Source organism: Carettochelys insculpta, chromosome 26 (genome assembly GCF_033958435.1).
Source record: "Carettochelys insculpta isolate YL-2023 chromosome 26, ASM3395843v1, whole genome shotgun sequence".
Lineage (NCBI taxonomy): Eukaryota > Metazoa > Chordata > Testudines > Carettochelyidae > Carettochelys > Carettochelys insculpta.
In genome coordinates, this window is record NC_134162.1 from 16829154 (window position 1) to 16844655 (window position 15502).

Below are 15502 nucleotides of genomic sequence, written 5' to 3' on the forward strand. Positions count from 1 at the left end.
GGGGTTTCTATCTTTCTTTTCTTCTCTTCGCCTCAGAGAAACAGACTGCAGCCTTTTTCCTACTGCCTACCACACGGTTGCTGGCTTCCAGCTAGCTCCTTCAGAGCTTCCTTCTCATTGGCAGCCTCCACATGGCCTAAACCTCCCATTTGAGGCTTAATTGATTGGACCTACCTGGTCTAATTCAACTCTTTCATGGATGGAGTAGGGAGTATATCTCATCAGAGACAATCAGAACTGCACACGTTTCAGGTGAATGTACACCATGGATTTATGTAATGACATTTTGATATTTTCTATCCTTCTACATTTCCTAGTTGTTCCTATGATTCTAGTAGCTGTTTTAACTGTAACTTCAAACTGAGCAGATGTTTTCAGAGACCTATGCACAATGACTCCAATATCTCTTTTCTTGAGTGGTAGCAACTAATTTAGACACTATCCTTTTATATGTGCAGTTCAGATTGTGATTTCCAATACGCATTACACTGAACTTGTTAACACTGACTTTCATCTGACATTTTGTTCCCTAGTCATCCAGTTTTGTGAGATCCCTTTGTAACTCTTTGTCATCAGGTTTGGACTTAAGAACTTTGAATAGCTATCATCTGCAAGGTTTGCAACCTCACTGTTCACCCTTCTTCCAGGTGACTAAATATATTGCCTTTTCTGTTCTCAGCCTCTATCAGACCTATGTCATTTTCAAGTGCTGGGTGTTGGTTAAACTCCATCTTGGAATATTGTTTGAGACATTACTTAAAAATCTGGGAGAACCATTATGCTGGATTTCCTGCCTATTTTAATAAACCCCTCTTGTTACTGGTAAGGTACCTGTCACTAGAAAGAGTGAAAGGGAGTCACATTGTTCAAGCAATGGTTAATACTAGGCACAAAAATGCAACCAATCAAGGATCATCAGATTGATGAAATTGTAAAATTTTCTAACAGTGATTTTTTCATTGTAGAAACGTCATATAGTAACTCTTTAAATAACTGAGTGCAATTACAGAGATTCCTTCCCATCATCCCAAATATCCTTTGTTTTTAGGATTCTTTCGACGTAGTATTACAAAAAATGCAGTTTACAGATGCAAGAATGGCGGCCACTGTGAAATGGACATGTACATGCGGAGGAAGTGTCAGGAGTGTCGCCTGAAGAAGTGCAAAGCTGTGGGAATGCTGGCAGAATGTGAGTGTTCCACTGCTTCTTAAAATTGCACTGAATTCTCTGTAAATACTACTTTCCTAAGCCATTTTAAATTTTTTCTAAGGCTCCTTCCTTAGAACTAGACCATTTGTGGTATTTCTCTTTCCACCTATATTGATCACCCAGTATTTGGGAAATACCCTTTCTGAAGGGATCAAGACATCTGTGATCTAAAATTGCACAGCTAGGCACCTTTAGCGAAACAGAGAAAGGTTTATGAAACTGCCATCAAGAGACAGCTAACGGTGCTGAGCTGTGACTGTCTCCATAGGGATGTTTAATGTGTTTTCATGTTACAAAAAGATAAAAAAAATTTTGCCCATGGTAATTCTTCATGGAAGACCCTTATGTTCATACAGTGCAGCACCAACATTAAGAGAACACATGAGACTGTTTGACTTCAGCTCACATCTAGGCTATAGATAGGAAATGAGTGACAAAACACATTAGCTACGTCTACACTAGCCAGTTTTTTTGAAAGAGCAGGCCTCACTTTGAAGTAGCACGTGGCATACCTACACATGCCACGCACTCTTTCCAAGATGAAATCGAAGTTGGGCACCGCAGGAGTCGAAACCAGTTTTCCAAACAGAAAATAGGAAGAGACTGCTCTTTCGACTTCTTTTTTCGAAAAACGATTTGTGCAGATGCTGTGCATACCAGTTTTTCGAAAGAGTGGGGTCTGCCATAGTGGCAATCAGTTATTAGGTGGAGACATGCTGCCCAATCCCTGTGGCGCTCTATGATCTCCGCACACAGCAGTTCTTAAAGTTGCACGGACCAGGGAACCCCACTGCAGGAAGCTGAGAGCGTGCAGGCAGCAGCCGCTATGCATGATGCCCCTGCATGCCTCAGTGCAACCCCCAAAAGCCCCCTGCTTGTGATGGCCACCAGCCAGGCAGGTCAGGAGCCCCAGGGTGCCCCCTCTGAGCACACCCAGGACTCCCAAGGCGTGCCGCCCCCTCCTGGAGTGAGCAAGAGCTCCAGGACCTGCTGGGGCTCTAGCAGGAGGAGGAGGTCCTCCAGGTGACGGGGAGCAAGCGGTGGAACATGGCCACCTTCGCCCGGCTGGCTGAGGGGCCTGATTACCTGGGGGTCACCCTGCCTGCACTCCTGACCAGGTCAGGAGGAAGGTGAAGGAGTTGCGGCAGGGTTATGCCCAGGCTCAGGACTCGGCCCGCTGCCTGCCCCTATTACAGAGAGCTCAGGAACATCCTGGGCCCCCGGGACACCTCCCCCCTCTGGCCTTCCTGGACACATCCACCGAGGAGCCCCCGCCCGGAGAGAGGCAGGAGCTGGGACAAGCCCCACACCACCAGCTTTGGAGATGGAGCCAGCCTCAGCTGGCGACTGGTCCAGTGAGGAGGGGGACCTGGGTCAGTGACCTCCCCTCCCACAGCTCTAGGTAGCCATCAGCCAGATGGCCATCCCCTGACCTCGGCAGTGGACCCTCAGGTACGTACCCAACAGGGTACACACACAGGATCACGGGGAGGAGGCACCATACATGACCAGGGGCTCCCCACACCCTGGCAGACCCTGGCCCGCCAGGGCCCAGGTGGACCATGGTCCTGAGATGGTGGCACAGCTGCCGCTGCCCATCAGCAACATACTCCTGTGGACAGTGCCGCGCCCTGCCCCCAGCGGGAGGGGTGGGTGGGGGCAGACTGCGCAAGGGGGGTGGTGCACAGGGCCACTGCACCCACAGATGGGGAACAGGGACAGGGCCCAGGCACCCACAGGGGAATGGGGGGCGTGGGCAATGGGGCAGGGGTCGGTACTCATGGCCTGTTCCTCTCTTTCCCCGTTTCCACAGCCGCACCATCTGAGGGCCAGAAGAGCCTTGCCCCCTCTGTGGTCCTGGACAGCCCCTCAGAGGCGAGAGATGGTGACTGGCCAGAGCCGCCACCAGCACCAGGACGGGCCCAGTCGCAGCACAACCAGAGGCGGCTGGCATAGGACCCCCACCCTCACCACCTCCATCTGCTGCCAGGTGGAGCTGGCTGAGTGCTGGCTCCGTTTTGAGGAGGGGGAGGCTGTCTGGCACTGGGAGGCCTAGGAAGAGTTCCTGGCTACATTCCAGGATGTTGTGGACTCTTACCAGGAGCTCCTGGCCTGGCTGACCCCTCCTGCCACCCCCCCACTGCACCTCCAGCTGCCCCGCCTGCTGTCCCTCCTGCTGTGGCCCCACCCGCAAGCCCCCTGGGAGAGGACCCCACTGGCCCAGACCACTGGCCCGAGGCCGATCCCCAGCCTTACTTCCCTGTACTTCCCGCAACCTCCCAGCCCCGCCAGGGACCCCAGATGGAGGTGGGGGACTGTGGGACGCAGGGCCGGCGCAGGTCGCACCCCTCCACCACTGCCCCGGAGTGATGGCTCACTGGGTGGGCCACCTAGGTCCCTCTGCTCTGCATATTGTTAGCCCCTGCTCCTGTTTATAGTTAGCCATACCGTTATGTTTACCAATAAGTATTAGCCGCACAGTTTTTGCAGTTTACAATACACCGTTTTATTTTTCCATAACCCCTGTGTGTTGTGTGCTCAAGGGGAGGGGCAGTGTGCGGGAGGTAAGAGAAGTGTGTGGGAGGCTGGGGGCAGTGTGTGGGAGGCCCACTGTGGGTGGCTGGGGCAGTACTTACTGGGGCCCCTGGTCGAAGTAGCAGTTCAGGGCCTCCTGGATGCGGATCCCATCCTGGTGGGCCCGGTGGCTGGGGCGGTGGCTGACTGGGGTAGTCCATGCCAGCCTCCATTGCCCACCTCTGCACAAAGGCCTCCCTCTTCCTCTCCATATTGTGAAGCATGCAGAAGGTATCCACAACCTGGGGGGATATTGATAACGCCTATGTCCAAGCAGCTGAGGAGACAGCTTCACTGGCTCTTCAAGCAGCTGAAGGTGTAGCTCAACCACCTGGCGCGCATGGTTATGGTGGCTGTTGAAGTGCTCCTCGCTGTGGGAGGGGTGGCCACATGAACCAAGGTTAGAGTGGGTATGCTGCGTCAGACACCAGGCAGGGTCATGGTGGTGTCCCCCAGCGGGATCTCCCTCTGGCGGATGTAGGTCCCTGCTTCCAGCTAGCGACACAGGCCTGAGTTCCAGAAGACCTGCGCATCAAAGCTACGTCTACACGTGAAGCCTACTTCAAAGTAGCCTATTTCGATGAATAACGTCTACACGTCCTCCACGGCTGGCAACGTCGATGTTGAATATCGACGTTGCGCAGCACCACATCAAAATAGGCGCTGCGAGGGAACGTGTACACGCCAAAGTAGCACAAATCGAAATAGGGATGCCAGGCACAGCTGCAGACAGGGTCACAGGGCGGACTAGCGCTTCCGGGGCAACAGCTAGCCACTCCCTTAAAGGGCCCCTCCCAGACACACTCAGCCTGCACACCACGCGGTCTGAAGAGCCATAGGCACGCAGACCTCGGGCGACGCCGTCATGGACCCCCAGCAGCAGCAGCCGCCAGAGGTCCACCCAGCCCTCCCTGCAGGAGCAGGGCTTGCCCTGATCCATGCCATGTGGGAGGCAGCTGAGCACCTCCTTGCCACACCGGAGGAGGAGCAGCCTGCAGGGGAGCAGGACTCAACCCCCAACCGTGCAGCACCCCAACCCCCCCAGCCTCACACGCCGCCGCCTGTGGAGCTACCCCACCAGCACCAACTGGTGGGAGTGGCTGGTGCTTCAGGAGTGGGACGACGACCACTGGCTCAGGAACTTTAGGATGAGCCGGCAACATTTATGGAGCTGTGCCAGTGGCTCACCCCCGCACTCAGGCACCAGGACACCGCCATGCGGCGTGCTCTCCCAGTGGAGAAACGGGTCGGCATCGCTGTCTGGAAGCTGGCCACTCCAGACAGCTACCGATCCATGGGACAGCAGTTTGGCGTCGGCAAGGCCACCGTTGGGGCTGTCCTCATGGAGGTAAGATGACCCACGGGGTGCAGGGGGGGCGGGCAGGGGGACCCTGGCAGGGCAGGGCCACGCACACCCTGCTCACCCCTCATTGGTGCTCTCCCATGTGCTTCCCCTGCAGGTCGTGCGCGCCATGAATGCCATGCTCCTCCACAGGCTCATGAGGCTGGGGGACCCAGATGCCACCATCGCGGGCTTTGCCACGCTGGGCTTCCCCAATTGCTTCGGGGCTCTGGATGGGACTCACATCCCCATCCGTGCCCCGCAACACAGTGGAGGGCGCTACGTAAACCGCAAGGGCTACCACTCAGTGGTCCTCCAGGCCTTGGTGGACAGCCGGGGTTGTTTCCAGGACGTTTATGTGGGCTTGCCTGGCAGCACCCACGACGCCCGGGTTTTCCAGAACTCGGGCCTGTGCCGCCGGCTGGAGGTGGGGACCCACATCCCCCAGCAGGTGATCCCTGTGGGGGACACCACCATGCCCCTCTGCGTCATCGCAGATGCGGCATACCCCCTCCGGCCCTGGCTCATGCACCCGTACACGGGCCATCTCTCTGCCAGCCAGGAGCGCTTCAACCAGTGCCTGAACCATCCGCGGCAGGTGGTGGAGCACTCATTTGGCCGCCTCAAAGGGCGCTGGAGATGTCTCCTGACCCGCTTGGATGCGGGCCCCAACAACATCCCCCAGATTGTGGGTGCCTGCTGCGCCCTACACAATCTGGTGGAGAGCAAGGGGGAGGCCTTTTTTCAGGGCTGGGCTGTGGAGGCCGGCAGGGCCGATGTCCAGCCACCCGCTGCCCCCAGTCGCCAGGTGGACCCCGAAGGGACCCGGGTCCGGGAGGCCCAGCGGGCCCACTTCGATGATGAGGCTGCGGGGTGAACTCTGCCAGGCCCCCCACTGCCCACCCCTTCCCCCACAACACTCCCTGCCCCTACGCCCACACCACGGAGCACCCAACAGCACCCCCCCCCCACCTTTTCCTGGACAATGAAAAGCACACACTTGTTGGTGAAATGAAACTGGTTTTCTTTGAACTGTTTTTTTAACTAATAACAACAAACTATATACAAGACCTTCTAACTAAACTATTATATAAGTGAATAATAAAAAAGTTTGCATATATTATATATGTACAAAAACAGAAAACCAGGGATTACAAGGAAGGGGAGAACTATTTACATGGGGGGGGATGGGGCAAACGGGGGGCACAAATAAATAAGTCCCAAAACTATATACAAGGGGGGGGGCCACGTCCTGGGCCCCACGCCCCTACAGTCTGGCACTGGGGGGTGGGCGGCCGGGAGCCGCGCCTCGGCCGTAGCCCTGTCCGGGGCTGGCTGGGGGCCGGGTGGACCGGAAGATACGTCCAGCGAGTCTCAGCTGGCCCCAGGTGTCCCTCAGCGGTCCGGCCCTCAGTGGCGGGGCGACGGCGGACAGCGCAGCGACGAGCGGAGCAGCGGGTGGTGTGGCGGGTGGAGCATTCAGGGCGGGCGCAGCGGCGGCCAGCGCGGCATGGGGGGCCAGGTAGTCCACGAGGCGGTTGAAGGTCTCCATGTAGGCCCCCCATGCCTCTTGGCACCCCGCCAGCACCAGCTCCTGGAGGTGGAGGCGGCGTTGCTCCACCCGCAGACGCTGCTCTGCGACCTCCAGCTGCCGACGATGGATGGCCAGCAGCTGGGGGTCCGTTGCTGGCGTGTGGTGTTGCTGGGTCCGCCGTCTTGCCTGCCGTAGGGCCGGTTGGTCCTCCGCCGAGGGGCTTGCCTGGAGCGATGGCCCCGGAGGGGTTTCCAGGACCACTGAAGCCTCGCCAGCGCTCTCCGGTCCTTCCGATGGTGCAGCTGCAAAACACAGGAGGGGGGGAAGAAGAGTGGAGACAGGCGTTAGTGTGGGCCCCAAGCCGTGGCCCTTGTCCCCCCACCCCTGTGCTGCAGGTTCCGCATCCCCGTGCCCGGGAGATGCTGCTGTGATGGGGTTCATGGGTCCCCCTGCACTGCACCCCGTCCCCTGGCAGGAGTGACTCTCACTTCACTCAGCAGGGTCTGACAGGAGAGGTTTCTTAGGCCACAGATGCCCAGTTTCTCCCAGGAGTGACAGTACAGCAGTCAGAGACAGTCCTTCCAACCCGTCCTGGGGAGAAGACCCCAAGGGGTGCCCCTCTGGGGTGTAGCTTTCCCCCTCCTCAGGCTGGCTGCCTTCCAGCTCTCCCTTCCCCTAGCCTCTACCTGAGGGGCCCCCCCACCCGATTCAAAGCCAGCTTGGTTCCTCCCTCCTCTTTGTTCAGGGCAGAGGTGTCACCTGCCAGTTGTAGCCCCAGGATCATCCTTTGCCCCTGGGAGCTCTTCAGCTTGTTGCTCATATCTAGCCTGAGTCTCGCATTTGTACTCCCGCCACTCCATCACATGCTGCTGCGGGGTGTCCCACACCCTCCTCCTGGGGGACCCTAGAGGTTCCGCTCCCCACTGCCTCGGGGATGGGGCATGGCACTGTCGTGCTGGGGCGGGGGGGCAGGGGCTGATGCACTCCTGTGAGGGACATGGCACTGCTGTCCTTGGGGCCATGGCCATCTGGGCATGTGGAGGGCCCTGGCCACATATCTATTACCCCCGCCCCTCAACCCCGGGGGTGTACACCGGGGGGGTACATACCTGTACGTCCACTCCCACGGTCCAGGGACACCCGGGGGGCGGACGCCCAGCTGCTGCTCTGGGATGGGAGAAGGATGTGCAGCCCCATCTCAGTGGAGGAGGAGTCCCCCTCCTCCTCCTCCTCCTCCTCCTCCTGCTGCGATGCCCCGGGGGTGGGCTCCAGGGAGGGCCCCCGGGGCTCGGGGCTTACCTCTGGGGCGGACTCCGGCTCCGGGGCCTTCTGGGGCTCCTCAGCCGAGGTGTCAAGAGTGGCCGGAGGGGAGGTGGTGTGCCGGGGGCCCAGGATGTCCCTGAGCTCCCTGTAAAAGGGGCAAGTGACGGGGGCGGCCCCAGATTGGCCGGCCGCATCCCCGGCCCGGGCGTAACCCTGCCGCAGCTCTTTGACTTTACTCCGGACATGGTCCGGAGTGCGGGCAGGGTGACCCCGGGCGGCCAGGCCCTCGGCCAGCCGAGGGAACGCATCCGCATTCTGCCTCTTGCTCCCCATTACCTGGAGCACCTCCTCCTTGCTCCAGAGCCCCAGCAGGTCCCGAAGCTCGGCCTCCATCCAGGAGGGGCCCCGCTGCCGCTTGCCGGCCTGGCTGCCCTGGCTCCCCTTCGGGGGGGTCCTCTGGGGGTGCTGGGGGGGCTGCCGGGTGGCCATCGGTGCGCTGGGGGGTTCTTGGGGCTGCTGAATAGCATGCAGGCTGGCTGCGTGTTATTGCTCCTGCCTGCACGCTCTCTCAGCTTCCTGCACAGAAAGAGAGGGGGCGGGGACCTTTAAGGGGCTGCTCCACACGGCTACCATTGAGCTGAGGGGCTGTAGAGAGCGTCTCTCAACCCCTCAGCTGATGGCCGCCATGGAGGACCCCGCAATTTCGATGTTGCGGGACGCGCAACGACTACACGGTCCCTACTTCGACGTTGAACGTCGAAGTAGGGCGCTATTCCTATCCCCTCATAGGGTTAGCGGATTCGACGTCTCGCCGCTTAACGTCAATGTTAACATCGAAATAGCGCCCTACACGTGTAGCCGTGACGGGCGCTATTTTGAAGTTGGTGCCGCTACTTCGAAGTAGCATGCACGTGTAGACACGGCTCATGGGTGCAGCCAGGCCAGCCCACGTACATCTCCTGGAACTAGCCCTGGCTGTCGATCATGTCCTGCAGGACCACAGAATGGTAGCCCTTCCTGTTGATGAATTGTCCTCCGCCATGCTCCGGTGCATGGATACGTATGTGGGTACTGTCGAGGGCCCCGAAGCAATCCAGGAATCCCAGTGCAGCAAAGCCTGCGATGGCCATGTCCAGGTCCCCAATGTGGACGACCCTCTGCAGGAACATGGCATTTGGAGTGTGGACCACCTGTGAGGTGGGGTCGGGGGAACATGATATAGGCACCCATGAGGGTGTGTGGGGTGTGCCTGGTCTTGCCCTGGCCCGCTCTGGGTCCCCCACCCTCCAGTGGGTGTGTGCCCTGCCCTCCTCACCTCAATCATGACAGCTCCAACTGTGGCCTTGCCCACACCAAACTGGCGTCCCACAGAGCAGTAGCTGTCTGGAGTGGCCAGTTTCCAGACAGCTATTGCGACTCTCTTCTCCACGAGGAGGGCATGCTTTCTCTGGGTGTCCTGGCGTCTCAGGGCTGGGGACTGCCACTGGCACAGCTCCAGGTAGGTCTGCTGCCGCATCCGGAAATTCCACAACCACCGGTCGTCGTTTCACTCCCCCATGACCTCTGAGCTGGTGGGGTAGCTCCAGGGTAGGGGCGGAGAATCCCATGGTCTGGGGTGTCCCCTTCTGCTCCTTGCTAGGGGACCCTGCCAGAAGCTGCAGAATGGCCATCAGTGCTGTGGCCAGCAGGACACCCACTCCGCTGGTGGCAGCCAGCAGGCTGTCAAGCTGCTGAAGCTCCATGTCTGTTCCTGCAACCAGTGTGTCTGCAGGGCTTGTGGCAGCTCCGCAGACCTTGTGCTGTGCAGGCTGAGGGTGTTGGGGAGGGGCCCTTTAAAGGAGTAGCTTGCTGAGACCCCAAAAGGGCTTGGCTGCCCTGTGACCCCGTCCACAGCCATTTCCTGGCCCTTTCCTTCGTCAATGGCGCCAGCCCCACCCCACATGTAGACACTCCCCTTCAAAAGGGTGTCTTTCGACTGCTCTCTTTTGAAAGACACTCTTTCGAAGGAGTGCTCTAGTTTAGACGTAGCTATTATGTTGCCACCATCATAGTCAGAACATGGAGATACCTGTTACCTAAGAATTTTCATAGGCTGGAAGGTGGTTTCCATACAGGTGATAAGCTAGTGAGGTGCAGGCTTATAACATCTTCATAATAACAAAAGGGCTTGTTGTGAAGTATACAGGTATTTGAACCTTTAACAAATACTTTGATATGAAATTATATATCTTACAGGTTTGCTGACTGAAGTCCAGTGTAAATCAAAACGACTCAGAAAGAATTTCAAGCACAAAAGCCGTTTCCTTTGTAACATCAAAGTGGAAGATGACACCGTAAACAGCAAGCATGTATCATCCACAACTAGACCTGGAAAAGTGGGAGAATTTACCTATTTAAAATATATTGTTTCATTATTACATATTTTCACCTTAATACATACATGTTGTAATTTATCTTATTTTTTTTTTTAAAGATCCACGAAAGGATGGAACTTACTCCAGTGGAACATCAACTTATTGATCACATTGTGGCAGCCCATAAAAAATATGCAATTCCCCTAGAGGAAGCAAAGAAGTTTGTATGTGTTCAGAATGGACAGGCCACAATACAAAGATATTAATTAAGATTGCTTTATTTATTCATATTTTAGCAGTGAATTTTGATCATTACCAAATGTTTATAATCTTGCTTTCTTCCTTTTTTTTAGCTGCAGGAAACTGCAAACCCTGAAGAGAGTTTTCTGCAGCTCTCAGAGACAGCAGTTGTTCATGTGCAAGTATTAGTGGACTTCACAAAAAGACTCCCAGGTAACTTTATAAAATAATTTAACAAACTCTTTGCCACAAGGGGTACAATTTATCCTTACTTTAAGTGAAAGACCCTTATTTACATGTCATGCATGTTCTGAGAAAAGACATACGGTTCAGAAAAACTATTCAACTGATTCATTATTAATTTTACTTGCAAACAGTAATAATTAGAGACACTTTGGTTACTTTTCCCAGGCCTTATTCCTTCCACCAACAGAAATTAGTCCACTAAGAGATATTACCTCACCCACATGGTCCTTCTTGCTACAACACGACAAATGACAATCAGAAATGGCATTAATTCACGAGCATTTGAAAAACAATTTTTTTATTCCTTTTTCTTTTTCTTTCTACTCAGTATCTATGAGATTCACTTCTCTTTCAAATCCAAAAATAAGATGATATAAAATATTTTATAATAGAGCCAAGCTCTTCTAAAAATATACAATTAAAGTTCTGTGTCTCAAGTCAATTATTCTTCATCTAATTGTCTGACCTCCATTTTACTTTGCCACAGCAAAAAAGTGAAGTCATGTTACGTGTCAAAAATAAAAGAGGTGCACTATAGAGATGAAATTATTAATGTTGTAGAGAAGGCAAATCAGGCACTCCCATTCATCTTTTCTTATAATGCAAAAACAAGGGAACATTTGATTATGTTGATAAGTGATTAATTTAAAATCAACAAAAGGAAGTACTTTTTTACACAGCGTGCAATTAATTCGTAGAATTCATTGTCAAAAGATGCAGGATATGTTTACAGTAGAAATTTTCACATTAATTATCTAGCACTGGTTCAACTTCACTGGTATTAGCCCTAGTGGAAAAACTGGTGCAGAAATGCTTATCACCAAATTAAGTAAACCTGTGATCAGGATCAAGATATGCTTGCAATTTAACTGAATGTCTCCTTGGTCTTGCGGAAGAAGAAGAGGTGAGTATATGTCTGTGGCTAAACAGAACATCCACAGTTACACCAGACAAGATAACAAATCTATAGGCATATAAAGTTGCAGGGCAGTTTATTCCAAAACTGTTCACTAATTAGTTTCTTTCACCTTGCTCTCAAATTTCTAGTATTGGGTACTGTCAGAGACAGAATGGTAGAGTACGTGGATCACTGGTTGGATCCATGGTATAGGTGCCTCTGTTAGCTGTGACTGCTCCTTTACTGCTTGGTACAAGGATCTTGCCTTTGATGTTCTACAGGACTCACTGTCTCTTAAAGCCAGAGTCTGATCATTTTTGGATCACTTTTATGTTGGTAGCCTGAGGCCAAACAGCCAACCCTAATTTTGAGTCTTATGGAAAATCCTTTCCTACAGGATTTGAAAGTTTAGCCAATGATGACCAAATTGCATTGTTGAAAGGTTCGACTGTAGAGGCAATGTTTTTGCGTTCAGCCCAGATATATAATCAAGGAGCTAATGAATGCCAGTCATCAGTGAGAGAAAGTAAGTATTATTGCTAACAGTTGTGTAAATTCAGACAAAAGTTTTGTTGTATTTGTTGACATAATTTTTCACCAAGCCTGGCTCCTGCATCTAAATGGTTTCTCACTGAAGCATAAAAGGGCGGTTTTTTTTTTTTTAATAATAGCTTTGATAATATCCACCTACCCTTCACTTTTTTTAGAGGACTCCAACAATAACAACGAAATAGGTCCTTTCTTGACTCTCATTAGCCCCAAACAGGTAGCAGTGCTTTTGGCATGTCTATACAACAGAGTATTGGGTGGGTGGGGAGGTATGTGAGCTTACTAAAATATACTACCCTCTGTATTGGCTTTACAAATAGTGCACTCTTTTCTCTGACTCATTTATAAAACACTTGGAACACAATGTTTAAGTAGAGTAAAACTAAACTCATTAGTGGACTTTTAATATTGTTTTCCTTGTCCTAGATCACGTAAGATTTTCTCATCATGCTGTGTATTGTCATGATCAAGACACAGATAAAAGTACTATTTATTCCATGGAAATATCTCACAATGAAGAGAGTCCAACTTCTACAACTACCACAACCACAGGTAGATGAGCTTCAATACCACAAGACTTTTCATTTTTCGACTAAAATTTGCTAATTTTGAGATGAAATAGTTTGAGGATTTTAAAACTCCTCAAAAGGTAACACAAGTTTGCTCCTGGACTGATTTTTCAATAGCTTGATTTCATTTTTAAAGGTATCACTGAGGAGTTTATCACTGCGCTATTTTACTTCTACAGAAGCATGGGAGAACTTAATCTGACTGAGACAGAATACGCCCTGCTTGTAGCAACTACTATATTTTTTTCAGGTAAACATACAGAATAATGAAGAAGTGATGATGATACACATGCAAATTTAAAAATAAAAGACTAATATTAAAAGTAATTTTAAATCAAATATGCTCTAGCCACAGTCCTAAAAAAGTGAAAAGTGTGTCACTAAGTATGCATATTTTTATTCACTATACTACTTCAGTGTATAATACTTCTTGAAAATTCAAATCCGATTCTCATCATTCAAATGAATAATCTAACCAAAATGAATGGGATTACTTACAGAAAATGAAGTGAGAAGGTTTGGGTTCCAAATGACATGCTGGTGTGCCAACAATATGTTGCTGCTGTTTTGCAGATCGCCCACTCCTAAAAAACAAACAACATGTGGAAAAACTCCAAGAACCCCTTTTGGGTATTTTGTACAAATATTCAAAAATTTATCATCCAGAAGATCCACAGCATTTTGCACGCCTCATAGGGAGGCTTACTGAACTCAGGACTCTCAATCACAACCATTCAGAAGTGCTAGTAAGCTGGAGGACAAAAGACCCCAAACTAACCTCTTTACTTTGTGAAATTTGGGATTTGCACTGAACAACTGTTATTACATAAATGTCTGATGTTCCTTAAATTTGCCTAAATGCAAACTATTCAGAAACTTCTTATTTTCATAAAAATATACTAAAAATTTCACTTTTATTTTACATGGCTGGAGTGTCTTCTTCAGTAAAAATATTGTGTTTAATATCTGTAGTAATAAACTATATTTTAAACAAAAATGTGATGCAGAAATCATGCTCTGTTGATGTGATCAACTATTAAATATATTTAAAAGTCTTAACCTTTATTAACACAAATGGGAAAAAGGTAAGATTGAGATCCAGGTCACAGTTAACGGAGTCCCCAAGAAACATATAGTAGCAGACCCTTCATTTAAAAACAAACAAAGAAAAAGTCTCATCCTTCATGCAAAGCTGTATTCTGCTCCACAGGTATTATAAAAGCTCTATTATTTGACATCTTGGGGGGATGTGGGGTCAGTTTATTGAATGTTCTGGTTAACTGAGGGTTGTATTTTACCCATGGAATACTGACTTTCAAAGAATTAGAATACAATAAAATGAATGAAGTATAAAATAGTATACAAATACTCACCAATCCAGTAGAAGCACTTCACTGAAGAGTGGTCAGTTTCTTGAAGAATTTATATGCCTGTACAGGTAAAGTTTTCTATAGAGTAGGTTTTCTTATAACATTACATATCACCACGGACAGTGCATACACCAGATCACTGAAAAATGTTTAACACTAAAACTGCATTGAACATAATTTTACCTTTTATTTAAAAGGCATTTCAGAATCTTGCAATGCCTCAGCATCAGCACCCTCCACATCAATTATTACTGTAGACCAAGATGGAGAACATTTTTGATTGGAGGCCACTGACACATAGGGAAATCAGTCAGGGACCATACAAGCGAGGAAAAAAAACCCTCACTGACGTGGTCCTCGACTTTAGGGAGGATGCAGAAGTGGTCTGGGCGTGAGAGAGGGTATAGGAGCATACCGGGGATGGGCAATCTGAGCAGGAGTGGACTGGGTGTGTGTGATCTGGGCAGAAGTGAGCTATAGTTGGGGGAGTGTGAGTGGGAGGGGGAATAGGAGAGGACTGGGGTGTGGGGTCTGCGTGTGAGGAAGGGTGCATGACGGTTTGAGGTGCAGGGTCTGGAAGGGAGGGGCAAGGATGGGAATGGAGTTGGGTGGAAATGGAGGGGGCAGGAGCAGGGTGGAATGCAAGGGTACAGGAAGAGCACATTTTCTGACCCCTTCCCTCTCCAGCAGAGCCCATGATCTGGATCTAGCTGCAGCTTGCCTGACTCAGCTTGTGAGGCTTATGGCCCCGCACCCCCAGCCCTGCTGCGGGTCAGATACTGGGTAGAGGAGCGCTTAGCCTCAGGGTCTGTATCCAGGCAAGCCACAGTCTGGATTGGGACTGCAGGCCAGTGGTTCCCCACCCCTGCTTTAGACATAGAAGGTGTAGGAAACTGGAGTCTGTGATGACTGTATGATACACCCTAACAACTACTTTTTTGAATAAATCCCTCATTTAAGCTTGCTTACTTGTCTTCTGCCTCTTTTGCATAAAGGGAGAGTGCAGAATATAAAACTGCATGATGTGATAGTCAGTATAGTCCTGGTTTCCAGACTCAAGATTTGTATTAGGCGATATCAAAGACTAGTTAACTGAGTACCAGATAATAAAGCTTTTACTGTACTATGATTGTCTTATTTACAAGCTGTTAGATTGAAAAGCTAATTTCCTGGGATCTGTTCAACTTGTGAAACATCTTCCTTGCAAGAATAATATATTATACACTCACACATGCATATACACATACACACACAATTTTTATATGCAAGTGTATAATCCAGTAGGTAGAGTATATGCTCAAAAGGGTCCAGAAAACCAAGTAGTGGCCCAGATAGACTCTGCAAATAGAATGG

At 50.9% G+C, this 15502-nt stretch overlaps 1 protein-coding gene across 1 annotated transcript in view; it reads left to right on the forward strand.

Annotated features, from left to right (window-relative positions):
• Window positions 1-13742, forward strand: part of LOC142001887 (bile acid receptor-like) — a 48501-nt gene extending 34759 nt beyond the window's left edge. The window contains exons 4-11 of the mRNA XM_074977524.1: window positions 1049-1189; window positions 10159-10298; window positions 10397-10501; window positions 10631-10730; window positions 12059-12187; window positions 12637-12762; window positions 12916-13029; window positions 13353-13742. Coding sequence (XP_074833625.1) covers window positions 1049-1189; window positions 10159-10298; window positions 10397-10501; window positions 10631-10730; window positions 12059-12187; window positions 12637-12762; window positions 12916-13029; window positions 13353-13591 — 1094 coding nt within the window. The 3' untranslated portion in view covers window positions 13592-13742. The remainder of the gene's footprint in view (window positions 1-1048; window positions 1190-10158; window positions 10299-10396; window positions 10502-10630; window positions 10731-12058; window positions 12188-12636; window positions 12763-12915; window positions 13030-13352) is intronic.
• Window positions 13743-15502: the final 1760 nt, after the last annotated feature.